Source organism: Hippopotamus amphibius, chromosome 4, assembly GCF_030028045.1.
Source record: "Hippopotamus amphibius kiboko isolate mHipAmp2 chromosome 4, mHipAmp2.hap2, whole genome shotgun sequence".
Lineage (NCBI taxonomy): Eukaryota > Metazoa > Chordata > Mammalia > Artiodactyla > Hippopotamidae > Hippopotamus > Hippopotamus amphibius.
The window spans coordinates 2,432,677-2,445,480 of record NC_080189.1 but is presented as its reverse complement, the minus strand read 5'-3'; the positions used below and the strand labels follow the sequence as shown (position 1 = coordinate 2,445,480).

The window sequence follows — 12,804 nt, the reverse complement described above, 5'->3', positions numbered from 1 at the left end:
ATTTAAAGTGTACAATTTGATATTTTTTTCTTATAGTCATCTATTTTATACATATTAATGTATATATGGAATCCCAACCTCCCCCAAAATGTTAAGTTTTATGTTACATTTTATCACAAAAAAGTTTTGAGAAACTTACAAAGGTCAGCTGTTATAAATTAAAACCTTCAGCAACCTCTGTAACTCGTGGCATGATGAACTTCAACACCGTGATTTCAGACAGGCAGCACGCCCCATGTACTAATCCTTCCATTTACCCTGCTGTTGGTTTTCTGGCAGTTCAAGGGTTTCTGAATTTCTCTAGTGAAATTAAACAGGGGAAAACATCCAGGATGTTTAGAACCCCTTGTTATTTGCCTAGACTTACTGTCATTGCTATTTACTTTTTCGTGGTTGTACTTTTAATTCCCTCCTTAATTTACTTCAACATATTGAACATAATAAAGTTATAGTTTGTAGCTGATAATAGCAATATCTCTAATCTTTACTATGATTCTTTAGGTTGCTTCTACTTGTAGCGATTTGTTTCTTTGTGTAGTTAGGGACTTTTAAAAAAAAATTATGAGTCACGTTGAAACTGGGAAAATGTTTGAGGCCAGGTTTAATGATATTCTTCAAGAGGAAGTTTGGGTTTGCTTCTCCCAGAGGGCTATCTGTCCTACCAATCCAGAAATACTTTAAATTTTCAACTTGGAGTGTTTTGGGTCACACAAATAAAGTGAATATGTCCCTAGGTACATACATATGAGTGGAGGTTGCAGGGTGGAGAATTCTCAGGAGAGACAGTTTTTGGTTTGTCTGGTTTTTACTTTACTCTGATCCAAGTTAAGATAGGCCTGTATCCCCACTATCCCCCGTTTTTGGTTTTTTTTTTTTTTTTTTACTTTTTATTTTTTTTTACAATAAACTGCGTATATTTAGAGTGTACCATTTGGTATCCCAATCTCCCAATTCATTCTCCCCCCTCAACCCTCCCCGCTTTCCGCACTTGGTGTCCATATGTTTGTTCTTTACATCTGTGTCTCTATTTCTGCCTTGCAAACAGGTTGATTTGTACCATTTTTCTATAGTCCACATATATGTGTTAATATACAGTATTTGTTTTTCTCTTTCTGACTCACTTTACTCTGCATGACAGTCTCTGGATCCATCCATGTCTCTAAAAATATCCCAGTTTCATTGCTTTTCACAGCTGAGTAATATTCCATTGTATGTATGTACCACATCTTTTTTATCCATTCATCTGTTGATGGACATTTAGGTTGCTTCCATGTTCTAGCTATTGTAAATAGTGCTGCAATGAACATTGGGGTGCATGTGTCTTTTTGAATGATGGTGTTCTCTGGGTATATGCCCAGGAGTGGGATTGCTGGGTCATATGGTAGTTCTGTGTTAGTTTTTCAGGGAATCTCCATACTGTTCTCCACAGTGGCTGTATCAATTTACATTCCCACCAGCAGTGCAAGAGCGTTCCCTTTTCTCCACACCCTCTCCAGCATTTACTGTTTGTCAATTTTCTGATGAGGCCCATTCTAACTGGTGTGAGGTGATACCTCATTGTCGTTTTGATTTGCATGTCTCTAATAATGAGTGATGTTGAGCAGCTTTTCATGTGCCTCCTGGCCATCCGTATGTCTTCTTTGGGGAAATGCCTATTTAGGTCTTCTGCCCATTTTTGGATCGGGTTGTTTTTTGATATTGAGCTGCATGAACTGTTTATATATTTTGGAGATTAATCCTTTGTCTGTTGATTTGTTTGCAAATATTTCCTCCCATTCTGAGGGTTGTCTTTTCATCTTGCTTATAGTTTCCTTTGCTGTGCAGAAGCTTTGACGTTTCATTAGGTCCCACTTATTTATTTTTGTTTTTATTTCCATTATTCTAGGGGGTGGATCAAAAAATCTTGCTGTTATTTACGTTGAAGAGTGTTCTTCCTAAGTTTTCCTCTAGGAGTTTTATTTTTATAGTGTCTGACCTTACATTTAGGTCTTTAATCCATTTTGAGTTTATTTTTGTGTATGGTGTTAGGGAGTGTTCTAATTTCATTCTTTTACATGTAGCAGTCCAGTTTTCCCAGCACCACTTATTGAAAAGGTTGACTTTTCTCCATTGTATATCCTTGCCTCCTTTGTCATAGATTAGTTGACCATTGTTTATCTCTAGGCTTTCTATCCTGTTCCACTGATCTGTATTTCTGTTTTTGTGCCAGTACCATATTGTCTTGATCACTGTAGCCTTGTAGTATAGCCTGAAGTCAGGAAGCCTGATTCCACCAACTCTGTCTTTCCTTCTCAAGAGTGCTTTGGCTTTTCGGGGTCTTTTGCGTTTCCATACAAATCATAAATTTTTTTGTTCCAATTCTGTGAAAAATGCCATTGGTAATTTGATCGGGATTGCGTTGAATCTGTAAATTGCTTTCGGTAATATAGTCATTTTCACAATGTTGATTTTTCCAGTCCAAGAACATGGTATGTCCCTCCATCTGTTTGTGTCGTCTTTGATTTTTTCCTATTGTTATTTCCTTGCCTGGCTTCCTAGGGAGGCAGCCCTATTGCTGCATAACTTAATGGTCAGCCGGCGCTTGGGGAGTGGTAGTGCTGGGCGCCTCGCCCTTGGCTGTGTGTGGGTTGCCCACCCAGACCCGCTTCAGCTCTTCTTCCTGCGGTCCCCCCATGGTCCCTGTCAGCCACGTGGGAAGGACTTGTCTAGGCCTCCAGCAACTCTTCCACTTCTAGAATTTCCTCCTTCAGTTTCTCAGGCTCCCGGCTGGTCTGCTCTTATTCCAAACAGGACAGGCCAGAGGCCAGCATACGTGGGGCACTTGTGACGCAGAGGAGGAGGGTTGGCTGACCGAGGTGCTCCTCGGCCTGCGGGTGCTGTGGGGAGCCCGTGTGTTCAGCGTGTGTCTGCAGGGAGGAAGGCGCTGGGACGCACGTGCCCCAGGATTTCCAGCCAGTGCCAGGGGGCGGGTGAGTCAGGGTGATGAACCATTTTCATTAGGTTTGAGTGGGAGTCAAAGGTTTAAAACTGTCAGATTTTAACAAGAATGCTCATGAAAATGGAAACGCCATGTTGAGTATGAAGTATTTTTAAAGTTAAGCAGTATTTCACTGAACTAAACAGCACTTACTTTAATAATTGTAGACCTGTCGAGTGGATACAGTAATTAAAGATCTTTGTTTTAAATTTGAAAAATACTGTTAAAACCCAGACACCTGTCAAATGAGAGGTTTTCTTAGCGGCTCCAGTGAAAGGGCAGGCTCCTGATGGTTTTGCTTCTCTGCTGAGCACTGATGGGGGATGGCGGGGGGGGGCTGCCGTGTGGAGACTGACCAGCGGTTGCCTCATTGGTCTCAGCAGGGAGGAGAGAGCGACGGCTTCCTTCACCCGGAAGCCCAGCCTCAACGGCTCCCCCAGACCCCGGATGTGAGACAGCAGCCTGCCCGAAAGGTGACGCTGACCAAGGGGGCGCTCCAGCAGCCCCAGCACCCTCCGGTGGGGGCCCACGTGCACTCGGCCGGCCCTCCGGGCATCAAGAGCATCCAAGGGATTCACCCGGCCAAGAAGGTACCGCCTGTCTCCCCCCACCCGCCCATCCCCAAAGATGCCCTCCCCAAGTGGAGCTGAGCCCCAGTGACCCTGTGACAGGAGCCCTGGCACAGTAGGAGTGCTTCCATTGTGGGTAAATGAACCCTCTTATCCTGTGCCCTGGCTTTGAACGCTGACATGTTCACCAGAGAACTTTCCTCTTGTGATGTCTTTAATGGTGTGATTCTGGGAAGTCACCCCCTATCCAGGGTGCGGCTGTTTCCTGCAGCTCTGAGCTGCACTCTGGACACAGCTCCGCATGGACCCCAGCCCGGCACCTTCCCTTCCTCCTTCCCTCCCTGCCGGGCGCCTCCTCCAGGGACTCTGGACGGAGGACCCAGTGTGGCTACTCGCTTGCTGCCTCCGGGTCACCCCGGTTCACAGCAGCCTTGCGGGTGTGGCGCCCTGCCCGAGAAAGTGCCTCTGGCCCGGTTCTTTCCCTCCCACCTCCCTCCGGAGGTTGAGCTCAGTGTGTGAGACAGGAGGCGTGGGCGTCCGGTACCCCTCATCCCATCATGTCCTGGTGGGGGCACCCCCTCCCCTCAGCTTCCAGTGAGGGGCGTCTCTGTAGCTTTCCCAAGCCCTCCCCCCCTCCCCAGCCTGACAGCAGGGTCCCCTCTGGACACAGAAGCCAGACGCCTCTGATGACATTTGGGAGGAAGCGGGGCGACAACGCCTGCCCCTCTCTTCTAGCAGGCTCTGGGCCCTGCCAGCTCGTCCCCTCTGCCTGTCTCGTCGCTGGTACTGAGGGGTCGGGTTGCTGTGAAGACCGTTCTAGGTCTTTGAAGTAGTTCAGTTACTTCGTGTTTCTGCTGTAGGAGGCACGTGCACAGACACATTGTCATGTCTTCAGATACACTCTTTAATGATCGTTCCAGTCTAAACTGTCTTCAGTCAGGTGCTGTCGCTGGACATATGACGAGAGAGACCTTAGAACCGCCCCCCTCCCCCTGGCGTACAGCTGCACGCATAGGCGAAGTGCTCGCATTTCTTCATCTTCAGCCTCAGTTTACTCTCCTATGGAGTGAGCTCAGTCATCTTTCTCATTTGGGCTCTTGTGAGGGTTTTATAAGAAGACGCAGGGTGCCCGGAGCGAGTGTCAGCATCTGGTGAGGGTGCTGTTAGTGATGTTTCAGAGCACGGGCAGTTGCTTCCTGCTGGCTTTCAGCCAGGGAAACGTGCAGTTTTTGATGGTGTTTTCCCATGGACTTCTGTTGAAATATCCTTTTGCACTCCAATAACTCACGTCACAGGAGTGGTCGTGTCACCTTCTGTGGGACGTCCCGAGTGGCGGGTTTTCCTCAGTTGTGCTTTGTGTGGTGCCCATTCACGTGCTAAGGCTCCGCTCTGATTTCTGTCTGCTTCCTCTCTGCCCTTTCCTCTGATGGGATGGAGGTCATTTTTGGCCCTTCCTACCCTCACTCTTGGGGAGCAGAATGGGGCAGGACGTTTGGAAAACCCAGTGAGCCCAGTCCCACCCGTGTCTGCATTTCACTGTTGTCCATGACCTGGGGGGCGCCGGTGCTTTATCTTAGTTCCGGATTAGAAAAGACCAGAAAGATCAGCTGTTGCTTCTTGTTTAAAAGATCCCAGAACAGTGGTTTTGAACCCTGGGCAGCTTTAAAAAATGCTGAGGTGTGGGCCCTGCCTTAAGCCAGAGAGGCATTCGGTCGTTGCAGTTGGGTTGGGGTTTGCTTTGGAAGCCCTCCGGAGGCGGGCAGCATCAGTGGCGCAGCCCGTCGGGATGTGTGATACTGGGCTTGCAGTGAGAGGGAGGTGGCTGTGGGGGCGCCGGGCACACTTCCCTGGTCCCCGCTGCGGTGGCCTGGAATCCAGTGGGAGAAATTTGGGCTCTGGGGCCGATAAGGGCTGGACCCAAATCTTTGACGGTGTTACTCGCAGCAAGTGTCTGAGCCCCCGTGATCCCGCTGCTTCATCCACAGAGTGACGGCAGCCCAGGAAGAGCCTGCTTAGTACCACACTTGGCACCAGGACAGACACAGACTTTGCAACTTTCCTTTTCCTTCCTTTTCTTCCGCTCCGGTTTGCTGGGTATTGTGGTCTTGTTTAGACATTAAACCCTTTTCTGAGAGTGAATAAGAACTACAGAAAATCCTGTCACTCATGATGTATTTTAATGGATTCTGCCTTATTTCCTCACTTTCATATCTTCGTCGCTGTGAAAAAAGTCCTGGGTTTGGGCCTTGACTGGTTCTTTCTGCTGTTGCCAGGTCCTCATGCACGGGCGAGGCCGGGGGATGGCGGGTGCCATGGGCCGGGGGCGCCTGATGCCCAACAAGCAGAACCTGCGGGTGGTGGAGTGCAAGCCGCAGCCCTGCGTCGTGTCTGTCGAAGGTCTTTCGTCATCCACGACTGATGCCCAGCTGAAGAGCCTGCTGATGTCAGTAGGACCTATTCAGGTGGGTCACCTGGGGCCTCTTCTGCTTGTGCCCTTTGTCCTTCCCAAGACTCAGTTATTTCTTCATTTAGAATCCTTTTGTGTTGGTTACTTCATGTTAAAATAATATCTTGAGAAGAAAGGCAAATATTTTATCTGCTGTGCACACTTGGTGTCAGAACTTTTGCCTTAGGGTTAGATTATTTGGAAGTGTTCAGGTGCTCAGGAACTTTATGAAATATTTATTCCAGCTGAACCAATTATCCCTGAAATCCTCAAATTATCCTAAAGTTCTTATACGCACCCAAACATGCAGTTTTTTGTTCTATCACATACTCATGTGTAACAGTTTTATAATTTTAAGTATTTAGGCTTTTGACCTTAATTTTCCGAAATAGCCTCACATGTTAACACTTGAGGAACTTGCTTTAGACTTTACAAATGTGAAATGATGTGGCCCATATTTTGGTCTCTTAATTTTAAAACTGGCTAGTTCTCAATGCGAGAAGCTCTCTGCTGAGCTGGCTGGAAATGGCTCTTCAGTTGTGCTGTGAACAGACATTTCCGCTGAAATCCCTCATCACTTCACACCAGTGTTTAGAGCCCTGGAGGGAGACCATCGAAGCGGGTGGAGCTGGTTTCCTTGAGCAGCGTGCGTCTAGTGCCCACCTCTGGCCTTTCCCGCCCGCTGGCCTCCCAGTCACAGCCGTCAGCAGCACACCTGCCATCCCACGCCAGGGCCCATGTCGGAGGCGGGAGCATTTTGTAAGAAGCATGGTTGATGCAAATCGTAGGACATGGAGTGTGAGTGTTCAACTTCTGAGTGAAAAGTGCACAGAAAGTGCACAGATGCTTTCTGTGAAGAATAGCGATGGTCTCTTGCTCCGTGAGTGAATAGGGAACAGGGCTGACACCGTAATGAATTTCTGGTGTGTTTTAGCTTCATCCGCCGTGGAGCGTTGGCAGAGTGAGGCGTAGATGAGAGCCCTCCGGTGTAGTTGTTTAGGTTTAAGTACTTCTCCCTTCTTCCTTGGATTCCCAGAGAGATGGTTAGACTTAGTTTTTATTTGCATGTAGTAGTGAAAGGTTAACCAGAAGCTTTGGCATCTGTTTTTAGTAGAGTCAGTTTCCCAGCTGTGTGGTGCGGAGCGGCTTGTCAGTCATCAGAGGCGTTAAGCTCATGTCCAAGGACAGTTGTTCCTGGACAGTCCGTCATAACACGGATTCACCTGCAGGAACAGAGCTGGCATTAGAGAACTTATGATGCGTTGAAATATGGTTATCCTGAGTGGAGTCTCCAGAATGGTGGTGGGAAACTTGGGGTCAAACCACAGTTCAGCAAGTGCGCCTGGAGTCCAAGCCCCGGGGCCGAGTCCAGTCTGTTCCCTGGGGGCTTGGGTTGCTGTCTGGTTTCCCGGTGTGTGTGCAGGTGGGTGGTGACGGCGCTGCTGCTGTCCACGTGTGGCCGGCTGGCTGGCTGGCTGGGTTTTGCGTCCTCCTGCATAGTCTGAGGATTCCCTTGAGCATCCTTGACTGTGATCCCGTTTCCAGGGCCTGTGTGTGAAAGGCAGGGCTGTCGCCTGAGGCTCGGGGCCTGCCCTGCAGAGGTTGGCTTGCTGCCATTGCTGAAACACCGCAGCTTGGTGTTATCCATCTTAAAAATTCAATTTTGAGTTCTGCATTTTGGGGGCCATTTTCCCTCCCATTTGTCTTTTTTTTTCCTTTTTTCTTTCTTTTTTTCCCCTCCTATTCTGGAAAGAGGCATTAGAGATCTTGTTAAATAAAGTTTAATTGAGGGCACTTAAAGCCAAGCAAAAACAGTGTCAGGTGTTTAAGGGCTTCTTTTATTTAGAAAGAGAGGAAGATAGGAAAATGAGTGATGTTTTCTCAGTTACATCGGGTACCCTTAACATGCCACTGTAGAAATCCCCGCCGGTGATGAGTCTAGCACTTACGCAGTAGGGCCTGTGTGTCCATCCCAGGCAGCAAAGAGAGCTCTCATTTCTTGCCAGTCTTAGTCCCATGGTATGGTTTTAAGCGGGAGTTTATAGATTTTTAAACGCTGCATTCACAAGGTACTAAGTTTCTTAATTTAAAAACAATCTGACATAACAAGATACGTGTGTGTGTATATCAAGATATATATCTTCTGCCAGCATTAGATTAAAGAATGGTATTGATAAATATGCATTTTTAAAAGGGCGTTTATATCAAGACTTCATTGTGTCTTACCTATAAGTACACGTCAAAGGGATGGTTAGGGGACCCGGGCCTCCAGCTTTCCTGGCTGAGGAAGAAATGTGTGTTAAATAAACCTCTGCCGGGTTGGGCTGTGGCACCACCTGGTGTTCACTTAGTGTAACAACAAGAGGCGGTGTCTGGACCCAGAAGGCCCGTTCCTTTGGGCCTTTCAATTATGCGACCGGCAGTAACAGCACGTTAGCTCTGCAGCTTTGCTGTGGCGGCGCCACTCACATTCGTATGCTGCCCCCTTCACCTGTTCTCATAAGCCTCTCTAAAGAGTCCTTTTTAAAGACATCTGGGGACTTCCCTGGTGGCGCAGTGGTTAGGAATCTGCCTGCCAGTGCAGGGGACATGGGTTTGATCCCTGGTCCAGGAAGATCCCACATGCTGTGGAGCACCTAAGCCTGTGAACCACAGCTATTGAGCCCATGTGCTGCAACTCCTGAAGCCTGCATTCTTAGAGCCCGGGCTCCGCAACAAGAGAAGCTACTGCAATAAGAAGCCCATGCACAGCAACGAAGAGTAGCCCCCGCTCGCCACAACTAGAAAAGCCCGTGCGCAGCAACGAAGACCCAGCGCAGCCAATAATAAACAAGTTTATAAAAAAAATTAAAGACATTTATCTGTACACTCGTTGATACAATAAGGAAAAATGATGAGATTTTGTAGAAATGTCCTAGCCAGAAGTAGAAATGACACAGGAAGTATCGCAGCATGTTTGAGAGTTACAGGTGAGAGGGTGCAGTCAGAATACGCCCCCCTGCTGCTCGCTAGTGGTGATATGGAAAGAATCAGAAAGAAGGTTCTGCTCGGAATGTGGAGGAGGTCTTGCTCTTAGAGAAGGGAGGGGGAAGGCTGGGGTGGGGGTGGGGCCACAGGAGGCTGACTTCTGCTGGGGTGGGGGCGCGGGGAGGCTCCACAGACATGTGAGTCTCGTCCACATGCCACCTGGTGACCGGCACATGTTCCCACGGAGCAGCCTCCTCCAGGGAGGAGCCCGGGCCTCCTGCTCTGTTCTGGACACGGAAGCCCAGTTAGCTCTTAGGATCAGGAAGTGAGGTAGTTATAACGTCTGAGCCCCTTTGCTTAATTCCCTTTATTTCCTTGTTTGCGGGATTTTGCCTAAAACTTAAGAAGAAAAATGTGTCATCCTAGAGAGGAATGAAACGCCATGGTGTGAGAACAAAACGTGTTTCCCTGTGTGAGCACCACTGAAACAGAAAGGCGGGCACTGGCCGTGAGCTGCGGCAAGAGTGACAGCTGATGCATTAGACAGACAGCTGGCATGGTTAGGTCATGCCAATGCATGCCCGGCACCGTGCTGCCCACGTTCCCCTGCCCTCTTTCCTGGTTCCTCCAGCAGCCCTGGAAGGTGGTCACAGAAGCACATGCCCGAGCAACGGGAGTGGCTGTGGCGGCTCCTTCTCGAAGCCGCTGGGCCCTCCAGGACACAGCGCTGCAGCCTCAAGTGTCGAGCTTCGAGAGGAGTCTTTGGTTTCCATCCTGAGTTTGCTGTTTCTTGGTGTTCAGCTTCTCAACCAAGTTCTTCACCTTCGTGAGTCTCATGAACTACACAAGACGGCACACGCCATCCCCTCACTCCTTCACCGCTCCCTGGCATCGCCCGGAATGGGGGCAAGAAAGAAACACGGAGACCTCCGTGTGCCGTTGAGGGAAAGCGTGTTGCTCTTGAAAGGATGCCTGTTGTCCCAGAGCAGGGTGCTCTGGTGGGGGCACGTTTCAGGCTGCTGAGGAGAGGCCTCTAGGACCCACCAAGTTTGCCAAGCTCCCAGCGCTGCAGTTCCAGGGGACCAGACACTTTGAAAGCTGTCATTCTGGGGGTATCTTGGGCCACCCAGTGAGGGAGAGCCCCTTCGAGCAGTCGTGTGTGATGAGACCACCTTACCTGCTTTGCATCTGGTTCTGAATGACCAGGGATGTCTGGTGGGTGATGTGGGAAAAGCTGGAATCTCAGTGAAAGCAGGTCAGTCATTTTGAAGTTCAGGACATTTGGGTAAGAAAACACTTAGGCATAGTCAAATGTAGACTTTTTGAAAACTGATGGCACAAAGTTTAAAGAAAATATAGGCCTGGCCGCATGATCTGAAACCGAAATGGGAAAAATTGTTAATTGGAGGCTCCCAGAGAAAGTCCTGAAAAAACTGTTGTAAACAATCTGAAAAGAAAAAAGAGGATTCCCGGCAGAGGCTCTCATCTGCAGCATGTGTTTGTAGGAGACGGAGGTGAACGTGGACGAGGCGGGGCACTCAGAGTGTCTTTAAGCTGTAGCAGAGCAGAAGGAACAGTGCTTATGCCAAGGACACAAGGAAGCCCAGACGTTGGAATTGAGGAAAAAACACAGAATCGGTGTCAAAAAAGACCACACGCCGGGACGATCCGTGTAAATGTGAACAGGCGTGGGAGTAGACGCAGACTCCGCGCGCGGAGTAGCGCGTGAGGAAGCAGCCCGAGGCGCTTGTGTCGTCGCTGCGGGCCCCAGTGAGCTGTGTGCGGTCATCGGGACGGAGGGGTCCTGCACCACTCTGCCCAAGAACTGGCTCGAGGAACCGGGCCATGAGGCCAGAGGAGGAAGGACATGGGGACAGGCCAGCTGCCACCAGCACATCCAGGTGCTGTTATGTGAGAAAGCAGCACCTAGTGTGTGTCCTTCAGTGGTTCCCAAGCTGTCCCTGGAGGCCGGGCCAACCCCAGGGTGTCTGACCAGGTCTAGGGTGGAGTCCGAGAGAGTATGTTTCTAATGACTTATAAATGGGACTCTGAGCAATTTCACTTGTGTTTAAAACAACTGATATCAGTATCAGTTTTGGGTTTAGGTTGATTCCTGAGGTGCTGGAACCATTGGCCAGATTGGGGAGAAGAGTTTCATTGATTTGCAGGGCTGCAGAATCATTTCAGAATCCTGTGACATTGTAATTTATTCACATATGTGGACACAAACACAGGCTCTTTCTAGGAAGAGGAAGAATCTTTCCTAATCAGGGAAAAGAGTCCAGGACCCTGAACACCACAGCGGCTTCCTGGACTCAGGCTGCAGGCTGTTGCAGCTTCGCTGCTGCGCGTGCAGCGCCTTGCGGCAGCTCCGTCAGGTGCTCCTGAGTGGGACTGCTGAGTATACACGCGAGAAGAGGCTGCTCAAGGAGTGCTTTAACTTCTGTTTTGCTTCTTCTGGTAGCACAGTTACTCTCAGAAATTGTCTGCAGAAGTCTTGTGTCTGAAAAATGAGAAGTAAATCAGGGTGGGCGCGGGTGAGTTAGCCTGTCTCTCCGCGGGCCACTAGAGTATTTGTGGTGCAGTCGGGGTGGGGTCAGAGTGAGTGTGTAGACCGCAGACAGATTTTAACTCGTGGTTCCTTCTGGGTGAATTAACGTGCTTAATCCTTTGGAAATGGGCTACTGATTGGCAGAACTACATGTTTCCACAGTGGAAGCTGGTGATTGTAACCAGCCTTTTAGCTTTCAATGCACAGTGTTTTTTCTTCTCTTCTCACTAAAGTGATTGCTAATATTTGTTATTTTGGTAGGCCAGAAATGGTTGAATATTGACAGTTTCAGCAATTCAATCTTATATCTGAAAAAAGGTGCAAAAATGTCACTAAAGGGAAACAGACAACAAATGTTAAGGCTGTTCTTATCACTTGTGTCGACTATTGAGAACCAGCTCATTCTTGTGGTTTAAGAATTTCATTGGAAGTTTGTGCTATCTTTTTTTTTTTAATTTTAAATTTTATTTATTTATTATTTTTTGGGGGGTACACCAAGCTCAGTCATCTGTTTTTAGACACATATCCCTGTATTCCCTCCCTCCCTCGACTACCCCCCACCCTCCCTCGAGTCCCCCCCACCCTCCCCCTCCCAGTCCTCTAAGGCATCTTCCATCCTGGAGTTGAACTCCCTTTGTTATACAACAACTTCCCCCTGGCTATCTATTTTACAGTTGGTAGTATATATATGTCTGTGCTACTCTCTCGCTTCGTCTCAGCTTCCCCTTCACCCCCTACCCCCTCCCAAACCTTGAGTTCTGGAGTCCATTCTCTGCATCTGTGTCCTTATTCTTGTCACTGAGTTCATCAGTACCATTTTTAGATTCCGTATATGTGAGTTAGCATACAATATTTGTCTTTCTGACTTACTTCACTCTATATGACAGACTCTAGGTCTATCCACCTCATAACATATAGCTCCATCTCGTCCCTTTTTATGGCTGAGTAATATTCCATTGTATATATAGGCCACATCTTCTTTATCCATTCATTTGTTGATGGGCATTTAGGTTGCTTCCATGTCCTGGCTATTGTAAATAGTGCTGCAATAAACATTATGGTACATGTTTCTTTTGGCATTATGGTTTTCTCTGGGTATATGCCCAGTAGTGGGATTACTGGATCATACGGTAATTCTATTTGTAGTTTTTTAAGGAACCTCCAAATTGTTTTCCATAGTGGCTGTACCAATTTACATTCCCACCAACAGTGCAGGAGAGTTCCCTTTTCTCCACACCCTCTCCAACATTTGTTGTTTCCAGATTTTGTGATGATGGCCATTCTGATCCGGTGT

The 12,804-nt window shown here is 48.3% G+C and overlaps 1 protein-coding gene across 10 annotated transcripts in view; it reads left to right on the top strand.

Moving 5' to 3' along the window:
• RBM33 (RNA binding motif protein 33) overlaps positions 1-12,804 on the top strand; it is a 123,097-nt gene that overhangs the window by 97,849 nt on the left and 12,444 nt on the right. For 6 of the 10 annotated variants that reach the window (XM_057730525.1, XM_057730532.1, XM_057730530.1 and 3 more), the window contains 2 exons: positions 3,358-3,567; positions 5,820-6,008. In XM_057730525.1, coding sequence (XP_057586508.1) covers positions 3,358-3,567; positions 5,820-6,008 — 399 coding nt within the window. Of the gene's footprint in view, positions 1-2,790; positions 2,916-3,357; positions 3,568-5,819; positions 6,009-12,804 lie in introns of those variants that run through there. The other 4 variants (XM_057730529.1, XM_057730524.1, XR_009053085.1 and 1 more) reach the window with 3 other exon arrangements.